Here is a 14,073-nt window from a genome sequence, read left to right on the forward strand (position 1 = left end):
CTCTCAAAATAAGTAAACATTTTTTTTTTTACCAAAAAACACTTTCCAAGAGATGACAAATGTATAAATACTTTTATATGGCAACATTCCTCACATTTACTTCTTTTGAGCTGATCGGTAAGGTATTTTAGTGTACACGTAGAGTTGTTTTGTACGCATTTCTTTGGTTAATTCAAAGAGAGACAAGAACAACATGGTCTATTCATAATGCTCCTAACCCACACCCTTCCCACCTGAATAGACTCCATTCACCTGTTTCCTAGTTTCCAGGAGATTCTAATCTAAGTGATGCTGGATGGCTCTCTATAGGAAGCCTATGTGTTTGGATGATGAAATATTATGGAATAAACTCTGCACCAAGGACACTTCACCTGACTCAATGCCACCTGAAAATGCCCTGGTCCAAGATTTCTTTGTTTTGGTTTTGTGTCAAGTATATTGTTGATCGTTGAGAAGGTACTGGCAGTGGAAAGTCTGAACTGAAGAGTTCTGTTGATGGTGTGATGTAAAAGTGAACCCCGCTGGGTATTCAGATGGATGTTTGAATTGGAAGGAACATCCAAATATTATCAGGTCACAGCAAAGGCAGAAGCTGGCACTGCTGAGAGCAATAAAGAGCAATTAAAGGACAAGCCAGGACAGAGTGAGGAAAAGGCAGTTAAAGTACAAGAAACAAATGAGAGCGCAGGTCAGCTCCTGCTACATGGAAACTGCACACGTGATGGGAGGGAAGAGACAGTGTATGTCATGTCCTGTACACGCAACGAGAGCAATGAATGGGCACCTTTAAGCAAAGCGCCTCTGAGGTCCAAGGAAAGAAAGGGGCCAAATGCAACCAGCAACAGCGCCATTTCAACCCAAAGCCAACACAGTTGAGGTCTTTAAGGAACAGTCAGGATTTGTTTTTTTAATCGTAGCATCATGTATGAGGTCTGTGAAAGAACAAAGGCTAATTAGCAGCCCCAGCTAAAGAAATTCAGGCTGGTGTGCCTTCTCTACCAGTTCATGATCCTTAAGGAGTGCTACTCCTCAAACTTGAACGTGTAGACCAATCCCTGGGGATCTGCAAAAACAGAGATTCTGGTTTGGAAGGTCTGGGGGGGGGGGGGGTCCCAAAATTCTGCATTTTGTACAGGTGCCAAGGAGGTGAGGCTGAGGTCTGCAGACCACACCTTGAGTAGCAAGGATGTGAATGTCTCCTGAGTAAGGAAAAATAAAAAACTCAGTCACACTAAAGCTTCTCAATAACCACAAGAAAAATGACCACGTATTCAGGACACAAACTTGAAACAATATTAACGAACGTTCAATACTGTTACATTAAAATCCATTAATCTCTCTTGCCCTTTGAATGAAACTTACACCCATTCCTAGTTTTGTAAATCATCCATTGGTCCCTTGGAAAATACTGGTTCACTGAGTTTCGTAGTTCTTTCAAATGTTGACACAAGTCATCATACCTTATGGGAAAAAAAAGTCGAACTCCTTACTATCTCCATCAATTTCTTCAGAAAAGTCTTTAAAAGTTGGGAAGCTACCAATCATACAATAACAGGTACAAGTTCCCCCAAATTCTGATTTTTACTGAAAAGACTGGATTTTTACCATAGGCAACAGGTACCTTAATTTGTTTTCCTTGAAGTGACAAGCTAACATTATTCATTTTGAGACAATGTGGGCCAAATACTAAATCCGAATAACCAGTGCGTGTCAGCCATTCTTTCAAATAAAAATGAAAACTGGTGTTCCAGGAAAAAAAAACAAAAAGCAGCCAGTCCAGCTCACAACTCAATCACAGAGTTTCCCCTCCAGAAAACAAAAGCACTTCAGACGCGGCAGCGCGTACTTCCAATTTCCCACCTATTAAAAAGGTAGGTAGTTTATGGTTGAGCTTTAATAAAATCTGCTTCAAGGACATTTTTACCGCCTTATCCAGTACATTCTTTTAAGTGAAACTGACTTCTTTGTGCTTTAGTCGCAAGTGCAGGGCTACGGGCAGCTGCTGGTGCGACTCATTGCCTTGATCCCTGCTAAGGCGACAGCAGTGGTCCCTGCCACTGCTTTCATGCCCTCAGTGTCAAGGTCAGCACAGTGCAAAGGGCAGGTGACATCTGACTACTGTTGCTAAAATCGTTTGCAATCCATGGCCCCCTGGCCACCCAGGGACCCACCCACTGCAGGTTGAGGGCTGCGGTCTAAACTATGTGGATGTGGGCTCCTGAAACTTTGTTCTACTTGTGTTGTCTTTTGCTTAGAAACATATCTATTCAAAATAAAGGTACTCTGGAGCAACAGAGACTCTATCTGGAAAAATGTCATAACAACGGCTGTATTTTCTTTTGCTGCACAACAGCATCATAAAAAACTACTTGAGTTGCTTTCCATTTCTCTCTCCACGACAGACCGTAGGCCCCAGATGCTTACTAATGTCAAAAAGCGTTTCAAGGGAAAGAAATCAGCTTTAGAAACAAGATACTTTCTCTGAAATACTTCCTGAAAACCAAGCTAGAATGCTCTTTGAGGATCTCAGACCATGCCTGTGATAGAATGTTTGCCACCTTAAATCTGTGTAAAATCCTATGATATGGGGAGAAAACGATCGATCCACAAATGAGACATGCTTGTGAAAATTTACTCCCTTCTATCATGACTCTATTTTCCTATTCTGGTACATTTAGAAATGTATTAAAAAGGAAACTCAAGGGTGCTCAGTAGGTTAAGCATCCGATTCTTGATTTCAGCTCACGGCTTGAGTTCCCGCCCCATATCTCCCTCTACACTGACAGTGTAGAGCCTGCTTGGGATTCTCTCTCTCTCTCTCTCTCTCTCTCTCTCTCCCTCTCTCCCTCTCTCTCTCTGCTCCTCTCATGCTCTCTCTCTCCCAAAACAAATAAACTAAAAAAATAAATAAAAAATAAATAAATAAGGAAACTCAAATTAAGAAGATGAAAATCGTTTTCCTCAAAATTTGTATACATTGGAAGTTCAGAATAACATGTGATTATTGACATCACACTGCTAAAAAGGCATATGAATGGGATGCCATTTGCCATTAATACAGAGTAAAAATCTGTAGTTAAAAGTCCTTGCACAGTTTTCTACTTACAGATGGCAGATGACTTTCGCCTATAAATTTAACCTACTCTTTCTAGAAATAGAGTAAATACACCAACTACACCTGAATAACTTAAGGTACATGTCATAATTATGCAAGATTCTTTGGGTCCATCCCTATCTTAGTGCCACTCAAACTGCTGTAACAAAATGTCATAGACTGGGTAATTTAACAGAAATTTCTCACAGTTCTAGAGGCTGGCAAGTCCAAGATCAGGATGCTAGCCAAACTGCTTTCTGGTGAAGACTCTCTTCTTTCTGGCTTCTTTTTTTTCACTGTGTCTTCACGGGACCTTTCCTCAGTGTCAGATGGGCATGGGGGAAGGAAGGAAGGGAGGGAGCCGGCTCAGCTCTCCTCTCTCTTCCCCTTCCTGTACAGATACTAATCCCATCATGACAGCCTACCCTCACAACCTCATCTGAGTCTAATCAACTCCCAAAGACCCCACTTCCAAATATCATTATATTGGGGGCTTATGACTTCACCATATGAATGTGGGAAGGACACAGACATTTAGTCCATAACAATTTCGAGCTTTCTGAACCATAACCACTGGGATTGGAGCCCAGCAATCTGTTGTCCTTAACAGTTTTGGGCTGTTTCCTAAGCACTCTGCTGTTTGAGAAACCTGACTGCATGCCTGTGAGCCTCAGTTTCCTAATCTATCAAGTAGGATTAATTGTCACCACACTTTACTGTTTCAGAGTTGCTGACGTGTTGAGGATCTGGGAATATGTTTTCTAAAACTGCAAAGTGCTTTGTGAATGATACACTTTTACCACCTACATTTCCACCAAATCTTATTCTAACATCTAAAAGTGAGCGAGGATAAAATAAAGATTATTATAGATGTTATCTTAATTCTTATAATTAAACCTCAGATAACTAAAATACTCAGGAAACAGAGCATTGTTCTGTTTAATATTCTAGTTCTAGTTAATATTCTAATATTCAGAGTTCTCTAATATTCAGAGTTCTAGTTAATATTTAGCTGGACATTCTGGTCACTTTAGAAAAGCCCTTTCAAATATATTATTATATTTTCTTTCTGTGGTAAATACATCACTTAGATTTGATTTGATGTCAAAGGATTTTTATTGTGAGTCAGTTTTCTGAATATCAGTTCTTGTTAGGCTTAAAAGAGTAATCTATGCTCTGCCTTGAACTCGTTTGCTAAAAGGTTTCATGGTAGATAAAGGCATGTTTATTTTAACCAAGGTAGTTCTCTAATTCCAAGTTGTATTCCAAAAGCTTATTTGTTCCTAAGTTGTTTGAAACATGAAATGTCTCTCTCCCTACCCCCCCAATTATGAATCATAATTAACTTCTCTAGCTTGTCCAAAAAGCCCATAAACACAGATGAAATACATTTGCTATGAGTTACAAGTCACACAGATACTTTGCAGTGGAATTTATCAAACTCAAACCGAATATAAAACCATTTTCATTTACCTTTAATATTAATATCTGAGAAAAAAGCTAGCTGGAGGAAGATGAGAAGATGGTAAGAATTTCTATAAATATTATGAGCCAATGGTCCTCAGTTCTGTATTATACACAATGTATAAGGTCTCTTAGCACAGCCACTAGGGATTGTCTTCAGAATCATGATTAGGAAATAATGGGGGTGGGGGACAGCAACACTGAGTGTCCAGAGTTAACTGAACAAGTGGAATAGATGGGATAAAAGAAAATGTTCAAAGGATGGCTGTGTATCCATGGAGCGAAAAGAGGTGAGGTATCAATGGTGACAGAGAGAGACCAGAATATGACTCAAAGCAGAAGAAAGGAAGTAATAGAAAGCAATGCTGGAGAAAACAATACCCCACAAAAGCCACAAAGACTGAATTTGGGGTATGATAGCAAAGTCACCAAAACAGAAGAGGCCTTGATACAAGTGAAGGAGACTTTCCTTTGTACCTGCAGGATGACCTACCTTATGCATGTCAGATGGCCATAGTTGGGTCATTTGTACCTGAGAGAATGCCCAGTAATGAGATCCTGATTCTGAATGCAAGTGATCACAGAGGCCTTGTCTGGCCTGTCCTAAGGTTGGCCTTGGCTGGAAACTTGTTCATAGCTCATTCACTGCCTCTTCCATCTCCCAACGCCCTAATGGAATGATATTCCAGTTTTGATCTTATCCCTGAATTTATACCCAAGCGCCCTACCTACTAGTGCATCTATATTTAGATTCCTGAGACTCCTGACCTTCAATTGGTCATGTGGGTCTGTGGATGTATATTCTGTCTTCCCATCTTGCCCTTTGCCAAGGTAAAGTGTCACTTGGTCTAAGCAAAAATGCAGCGCATTCACTCATTCAACCAAAAGCCAACATTGAGTGTAAGGCACCTTCTTAGGTCCAGCAGTAAACACAACCATCTTACTTGGCTCCTAGAAATCTGTGATGCATTTTATCACAACGTGTGAAACAAAAACCATAAGAGGCAAACAGGAGCCTTCTCTGACCTCTAAGATGCTCTGGCCATGTTGAAATATGCGAAACCATGGCTGGCTGGATGTTAAATTTTACAAACCAAAGAATAATGCCAAGTCCAAATCTGATTAAGAGCAGAGAACCACCTTGATTGTTCTCCACATTGTACTTTAGAGATAAGACAATGTGTTGTAAAAAGGGGAGAAAAGCTAACCAAAGTAATAATTTGCATGCCCAAACTTCTGATAAACAAGGGCAACCACGGCCACTTACAAAGAACTCTTTCACTGAAAGGTGAAAGTAGTCCCCCATAACTACCACCCATACATACAGCCCTGTACACATACACAGGTGTGTGTATTATTCATAAGCACAGCAGAAGGTCACAAACACAAAGTAATGCTGTAGAGGAACTCACTGGAGAATGGAAAAATGTACTGCACTGTGGCTGAAAGTTTTCTGCCCTTGGGGTGCCTCGGTGACTCAGTCAGTTAAGCATCGGCTCTTGATTTCTGCTCAGGTCATGACCTCATGGTTTGTGAGATTGAGCCCTGTGTCAGGCTCTGTGCAGACAGTGTGGAGCCTGCTTGGGATTCTCTCTCCCTCCTCCCCAATCTCTCTCTGCCCCTCCCCCCTCACAATAAATAATTCTTTTTTTAAAAGAAAGTTTTCTGCCCTTTAAAATACCAGGAACAAGAAGAATTTTTTTTCAAATCTTCAAGTCCGACCTCAGTTGAAGTCAAAATTTCAGTTCAAAATTTAATTTGGAACCAGGGAAAGGCATTCAGTATTTAACATATCTACTGAAGCATATAGAGAATAATACTTGTATTTGCCCTCTTAGTTTTCAGTCTGGCTCAGTGCCTTTCCAGGGCCCAGGGCCAAAAGCCACCAGAGACTGCAATTCTTTCCCTGGGATCAAACACCATACTTAAAGAGAAGGGAGGGTACAGCAGGATCTTTCCTTCTTTACTGCATCATTTAAGCTTAGCCGAAGTATGTTCAGAAAAATGCAAGAGTTGCCACTGATTATTCTCTGGAAGGCAGCTCTTGTGATTATCCTGCTAGATAAAAATCATGAGGCTGAGGACCATATCAGTGATTGGCCTCTAGTAATCCCAACACCAGATGCAACTAGTCCATTTCCCCAAGTTTATGAAAAGTGTGTTGATGTTTAACTGGAAAAAAGGAACCCATAAGTGCAGCTCCTTTCTAGAAGACATGTTCCAGAACTCTTTGATGTCAACTGTCAAAATCCTCTTGGAGATTTTCCCTTTGGAAGTGTATCATTTGGGGAAGGTCAGAGAGGAGGGAGTGGGGGGAAAGAAGGGTACTGAAGTAGGGAAGAGAAAGAAGAATGGATAAAAGGTTTCACGTTCACTTTAGTTACTAATTAAGATTTCAAAAATACAGCAATGAGTTTAGGTGTATATTTAATGTCCCACAGTATTTCATCGAATGTCATGAGGTAAGAACTCTCTGCCAATTCAATATGTGTTACAGCAAAAGACCCCGCCTAATGGGATAAGTGACATTCATGATTGTACTACTTATGGAAGACCTAAGACATTTCCATGTCCAATCCCTAGAGGTGCACCATCAGAGCAGAATGGAATGCTGTTTAGCTGATTGCACGTGTCATAGACTGAAATGCGTGTTTCAAAAATAGGACTTTGCTTATACCTATTGTGGATCTATAAGTAAATGAGTAGGAAAGATTTAAAAACTGAATATAGCAATTGGCAATTTAGCAACCTTTCAAGACTACAGGCATTTAGAAATGATTTCACATTAGACTTATGCACAGATTCAATGTACAATTATTGGATAACCTGTAGTGGGCTAAACACGTGAAAATAGTGACACTAAATCATTTAAGTGATCATGTTCTAGAAACAAAAGTCTCACATTAACAGAAAGAAAAAAGGTGACTCAATAGATAAAACCTAGGTTCTCATCAATAACACGTGTTCTAGACTCAAACAGTGATATATGATGCAAAAATATATGTTGAGATACAAACATTACGTGGTTTGCAACCCTTCCAATCTTAGGCTTAACTTCTAAGTACTAAGCATATGACACCATCTTTTTAGGAATGTTGGTTCCTCAAAGCATTATAACCTCTCCATGAAACCTAAAACATAGCGAAAATGGAAATGCTTATGAAAGGAAAGTAGATTTCATATATCAGAAAAGATATTCTCTACACAGCATTGTTCAGTCATAGCAAGTGATAATGTTACTTCCATATAATACAGTAAAAATTATGGCTCCTTGCAAGTTTCAATTTACTTCCCCACAGACGTTGTTCCCATTGGATCCCCACAATAATTCTATGCAGTGGGCAATGAAGACGATGTCCTCATTGTACCAAATAAGAAACTGAGGTTTGGGAGAGTTATACCAGGCCTTAGCAACTACTAACTAAACCAGGAACCCAGGCTCTGACTCCATCCAGCACTTCCTACCATCCATCTAGAATGAATTCCCACCCCCTCCCCCAACACTTTATAAAAGTGACTGTGGATCTTGCAACTGTCCTAACAAATAGCAGAGGAATAATGGCTACTTTTGTTAGCAACAAAAACCGTGTAACCTACGGTTAAAAGAGGAGACAAAGAATGGTAAACGTTTCTTCACGTTCGCATAACATGAATATTGATGAATTTCTGAAGAGCTACAAGGAAATTCCTGAGCAGAGCCAAAAGAAAAGGTTTTTCCTAAAGTTCCTGACAAAACTTGAAGAGCTCTGTTAAATCTTTTCAAGTGAAATTAGTTAATGCAAAGAAAGTCATCAATACTGCAGTCGCAAAAAAAAAAAAAAAAAAAAAAAAAAAAAAAAAAAGTTGGTCCTTCCTAAGACCGACAACTTTCGGGCTGGCGGGCTGGTCATTTTTCCCTTCTAAAAACTTCGTACTCTCATGGGGAGGGGTGGGGGGCGAGGTGGTATCTCCAAAGATCACACTATGAACACTGTGATTTCCTAAGCAGGCCCTTAGAAGCATCGGTGGCACACGTGAACGTGACCTACTCCCCCGGGGTAAAGAGAAGAACAGTGCGGAGCGCGTGCAGGCGAAGAGGGGCGGCAGAAACGCTGCCTCTCTCCGGGCCCCGGGTGCTGACCGCGCACGGAGCGGAGGAGCCGGGCACCGCCCTCCCCGCCCTCCCGCGCGCCGGGCCGCGGACCTACCAGCGAGAGCACCTTGTAGGTGTTGGGGTCCTTGGCCGTGCGGGCGTGCGCCGCCTTCTCCAGCGGCTCCTCCCCCAGGTCCATGGGGGCCAGTAAGGACGCGGCCGCCTGCCCTTCCCCGGGTGCCTGGGCCGCGCGGCCGTGGCTCCGGTCGTGGCCGTTCCCCGCCGGGCCCTCCCGGGAACCGCGGCCGCCCTCGCCGCCGCTGCTCCCGCCCCCCGAGCAGCCGCCGCGCTCCATCGTGGCCCGGCGCTTCGGCCCCGCCGCCTCGCTGCGCCTTTAATAGGCTCCGCGCCGGCCCCGCCCCGCCCCGCCCGCCGCCGCGCCCGCCCCTCGCCGCCAGACCCTTGGCGCCGCGCCCGCCGCCCCGCGCTAGAAGTGAGGGGAAAGCAACTCAACGCCCCGGATTATTTGGCTTCCTGTCTGATTTCGGGCACTCTGCGTGTCGGTTATTTTGGTTCCTTTACGTGGGCGCGTCTTTAACTTCCCCCAGAGCTTTCCCCTCGCCGCGCCCCGGGCACCTTCCGAACACTTGCAGCAATCGCCCTGGACTGGAATTGCCGAATGTGGTCTGCAGAGGGCATGAGATCATGGGGCCCCAAAATAGAGCGGGAGGAGGAGAAGGATGCAGCCCGGGCTGGTGCCGCTTCTTAACGCCGGGGGAGTGGAGTCGGGCCGACCTGTGTTTCTACGTGGACGTGCACATCGGCTGGAGGGTCGAGGGTGGGACAGGGCCACCTTTTTCTCCTGCGTAGAAGCGAGCGAGGATTCCCTCAAAGCCCTGCTACCCACTAAGACTCTACTCTTAAACAGGAATAGCCAACCTTAACACGTCTAGTTAACAAAAGTGCTCATATATAATGGATACTTAGTTTTCACGGTGTTGTGTTGTTTCTGGGTTTTTATCGCTGACCCGGCTTTAATATATTTACTTACTAGTTCCTTTAGACTTTCTGTGTTGAAGGTTTCAAAATGCCCATGCTGCCTTATTCTGAAATTGACCCTGATGCTTGGTTAGCAATATTGAACATTTTAACACAGTCTGAAATACTTTGAAACCTTATTTTTGAACTAGGACACGAACGGTGGGCTATAATTCTTGATGGGTTTTGATTCGCCTTTGATTCTACAACTTTTACATTTCCTGGCTCATCAGTTGGAAAAACCACACGTGTGTAGCGAAGTGATTCTTCTCTGTCAAGGTGAAACCGGTGACTTTCAACTGCCTTGCAATGCCAGGGACTGAGTTCAGTGACCAAAGAAAGTTATACGGTAAAAAACCAATCCATTTTCAATCCACTTTGGTTACACGAATGTAGGCAATTCATGGATATTTAATAGATATAAAGTATGTGTTGTTCCCTTTAAAGTAGTCAATTTAGGGGGCGCCTGGGTGGCTCCCTGGGTTGAGTCAGACTTCAGCTCAGGCCTTGATCTGCTGAGTTGGGCCCCTGGGGCTCTGTGCTGACAGCTCAGAGCCTGGAGCCTACTTCAGATTCTCTCTCTCTCTCTCTCTCTCTCTCTCTCTCTCTCTCCTCTCTCTCTCTCCTCTCTCTCCCTCTGCCTCTCTCTCTCTCTCTCTCTGACCCTCCTCCGCTCATATTTCCTTTCTCAAAAATAAATAAACATTAAGATGGTCAATTTAGGGTGCTTTCTGTTTATATTGACTTATTCATTCGTTCATTCATTCATTCATTCATTCAATAATGAATTTTTCAACTCAATCTTTTCACCTCCAACTATATATGCCATATCAAAGATGAATAAAAGTACATATTTCTCAAATAGCTCTCAGTCTGGTCGAAGTAGGTAAAGAAAATAAACAAAATAATAGAAAACCCAAGTCATATGTGCATCATAGAGTCACAAATAGGATATTTTGAAAGTTTAGTGGGAAGGTAACTGACATCTGGAAGAAGTAAAAGCCATCCCTCAAAACATTATTGAGCTCTTTTTTTTTTTAATTACCTTTGAGTCAGCTTTACAAACCACCCAAGAGAAACAGGTTTTCACTATTTCATACTCACACATATTTTTTACCCCAAACTTGGCTCCAAATTTTCCTTTAACTGCTTCCAAAAATCAGATTCAAGGACAAAGATCTGTACCACGGAGACTGGTCAAATGAGTATCAAATCTAAAAGAAACTCAACAGAGACGTCCAAAGTGGCTTTGAACCTAACAAAACACAGGGAATCAGTGTCTTCACTGTAGCATCACTTTGAAGGCTTCGCCCACGGGAACCGTCAGCATAGTCTGCAGTCACAAACTCAAATGCCCTAAATAAGAGAGGCAGCCCCACTGTGGGTGAACCGTGTGCCCTGTTATAGGGGTGAGGCATTTACTCAGCAGGATTGTGTGCCCATTGTGGCCAGATAGATTTCTCAAGAGAAACAGGAAATTTTGATGTTTGTGTGAGTTCTCCAGATTGCAAAATTTTGTCTACAAAACTCAGAAAAACAATTTCTTTAAACACTTGAAAGGCCAAACAAAATGTAACACATCTGCAGGGTGGGCCCGGCAAACAGGCCACCAGGATGTGGCCTCTGACATTGCTCAGGCCTCTCCTGTGCCGGTCAGAACATCTATGGGTAACTATAAAAGTCTAATTGAAATTGTGAAATCAAGGGAATAAGGATGGATCAAGTATGCCACTCAGATTATTTAGCTACAGACATCACGATGCCTGTAGCAAAGATTTGCCTCAGTCTTGTTTATATTCCAAATAGTCTGAGAGATGGCTTTGCACTCCTAAGTACAACAGAACCACGAAACATAAATCTGCAACACAACTTTCTTGGTTAGGGCAAGGTTAATACGAACGTTTCAGGGCCCCTAGGTGGCTCAGTCGATTAAATGTCTCAGGTCATGAGCTCACGGTTTGTGAGTTCAAGCCCTGCATGGAGCTCTCTGGGCCCATTTTGGATCCTGTGCCCCCCGCCCCTGCCCCTCCCGGGCTGGTTCGTTCTCTCTCTCTCTCTCCCTCTCAAAATAAATATATAAACTTAAAAAAATAGTATTGAATATTTCATCCTTGGTCCTAAACCACTTTGCTTTAATGATTGAAGACTCTAATCTAGTATAACAGTAAAGATGAGAGTTTAAGATTTTATGAGATTCCTTAAGTTTTACTCTACAGACATATGTAAACGTTTCTCCCTTGCTGCCTGAAACCTGAGACACAGATAAGACCAAAACACCAGATAAAACTGACTTATCTATGTTTGAACTGTGACTTCTCAACATTGAGGAACAGCTCTTCTCGGCTTTTAGAAACGGAAATATGCTGTAGAGTAATTCTTTTACCAGCTGCCCCACACCTTCTCCAGCTTTCTCCAATTCTCCAGTAAAACACCAAGGACATCTAGCCCAGTCTAAAAAACTACATGTCTCTTTCATCTTTGTAAGACTTGGAAAAAAATGTTTTCCATAGTGTTAACTTATTATTAAGATTTTGTATGACATCCTTTCTCTTTCTTTTTTGTAAGCACAAAAATACACTCTCTGGGAGAAGCTTGGATAACTATGTGACCTTGTCCAGATAGATTGCAGGACCTCTGAGTCTTGGCTTCCTCGTTCATAAACTGGTATTACAAATAATACCATAAAACTACACCATTATTTCCAAATGCCAACAAAATGTTAATATTTCCCCAACTTGCATAAAAGTTTAAATGTATTCTTTCCATGTTTAGGGCTGCCTGGGTGGCTCAGTCGGTTAAGTATCTGACTTTGGTTCAGGTCATGACCTCGTGGTTCATGAGTTTGAGCCCTATATGGGGCTCTCTGCTGTCAGCATAGAGCCAGCTTCGGATCCTCTGTCCCCCGCTCTCTCACTCTCTCTTTGCCCCTCCCCCACTCATGCTGTCTCAAAAAATAAAAAAATAATAAATAATAAAAAAATAAGTGTATCCTTTCCATATTTAAATCACTCAACTGACATCCCTAACAGAATAAAGCAATTTAATTTTCACATAAATAATGCATGATTTAGGGGCACCTGGGTGGCTCAGTTTCTTAAGTGTCTGACCTCAGTCCAGGTCATGATCTCTCGGTCCTTGAGTTCCAGCCCCGCGTCAGGCTCTGTGCTGACAGCTCGGATCCTGGAGCCTGCTTCAGATTCTGTGTCTCCCTCTCTCTCTGTCTCTCCCCCATTCACTCTCTCTCTCTTTCTCTCTCTCTCTCAAAAATGAATAAACATTTAAAAATGTTTAAAAAATAATGCATGAGTTACACTTAATTCCTGGAAAGGTTTGAGAGCTGCCATTGAAAATGCATCTATAAAAGGAGAGCCTGTGGGGTCCGGAAGGGATGCTTGCCCCTCGGGGGTGGAGGAGCCATGGTTTGTCATCAAGCAGACAGAAAATTGAGTGAAGTGTAAACTGTAACTGAGAGTAATAGACACTGTGGAAAGATGGAAAACACGTACCCCGTCTAGAGGGAGCTGCTGTCCAGCCCACTCCTTCACTTTCCGGTTGGCCGCAATCTCTGCCACTTCCATCATCTCTCATACCTCATGTCCAGCAAAACCTCAAGGTGCCAACAATCTGAATTCACGTCTGCCACTTTGCTATTTGCTTTCTAGGTGCCTCATGTCTTTTTCCCCCCTCTGCTCTTCCTTCACTTGTTTACATTTGTGTTATTATTTTTTTTTATTATACTGGGCTAATTCCTCTGTTATATTTCAGCTTTTTTAAAAGAGTTTTTCGGGGCGCCTGGGTGGCTCAGTCGGGTAAGCGTCCGACTTCGGCTCAGGTCATGATCTCGCGGTCCGTGAGTTCAAGCCCCGTGTCAGGCTCTGTGCTGACAGCTCAGAGCCTGGAGCCTGTTTCAGATTCTGTGTCTCCCTCTCTCTCTCTGACCCTCCCCCGTTCATGCCCTGTCTCTCTCTGTCTCAAAAGTAAATAAATGTTAAAAAACAAAAGGAGTTTTTCTTAGCAGTTACTCTATATAACATGACTCTTTAACTTACCACCTGCTTCAGATTAATACGGACTTAATTCGGGGAAAATACAGTGGTTTTTTTTTCCTGTAATACATCTTCCTTTCCTCATCCTTTTCTTTTGCTCTTAATGTTAGTCTATATGTGTTATAAAGCCAATGATGCAGTGTTATTATTTTAAACCTTATGTGTTTTTAGAGAAATTAAGAGAACAGAGTACATGCACACACACACACACACACACACACACAGATTTTTTCCCCCTTGAATATGAATCACTTTTTCTTGTTTCTGTGCATGTATTATAATTTTGGGTTGAAAACTGAGCTGTCAGGTAATGTGTTGTAGCAACTCTGGATTCTGATTATTTTTTCTGACCTTTTTTA

At 42.4% G+C, this 14,073-nt stretch overlaps 1 protein-coding gene across 1 annotated transcript in view; it reads right to left on the reverse strand.

Moving 5' to 3' along the window:
* Positions 1-9,015, reverse strand: part of ENPP1 (ectonucleotide pyrophosphatase/phosphodiesterase 1) — a 72,507-nt gene extending 63,492 nt beyond the window's left edge. The window contains exon 1 of the mRNA XM_027056882.2: positions 8,746-9,015. Coding sequence (XP_026912683.1) covers positions 8,746-8,985 — 240 coding nt within the window. The 5' untranslated portion in view covers positions 8,986-9,015. The remainder of the gene's footprint in view (positions 1-8,745) is intronic.
* Positions 9,016-14,073: the final 5,058 nt, after the last annotated feature.

Source organism: Acinonyx jubatus, chromosome B2, assembly GCF_027475565.1.
Source record: "Acinonyx jubatus isolate Ajub_Pintada_27869175 chromosome B2, VMU_Ajub_asm_v1.0, whole genome shotgun sequence".
NCBI classification, from domain to species: domain Eukaryota; kingdom Metazoa; phylum Chordata; class Mammalia; order Carnivora; family Felidae; genus Acinonyx; species Acinonyx jubatus.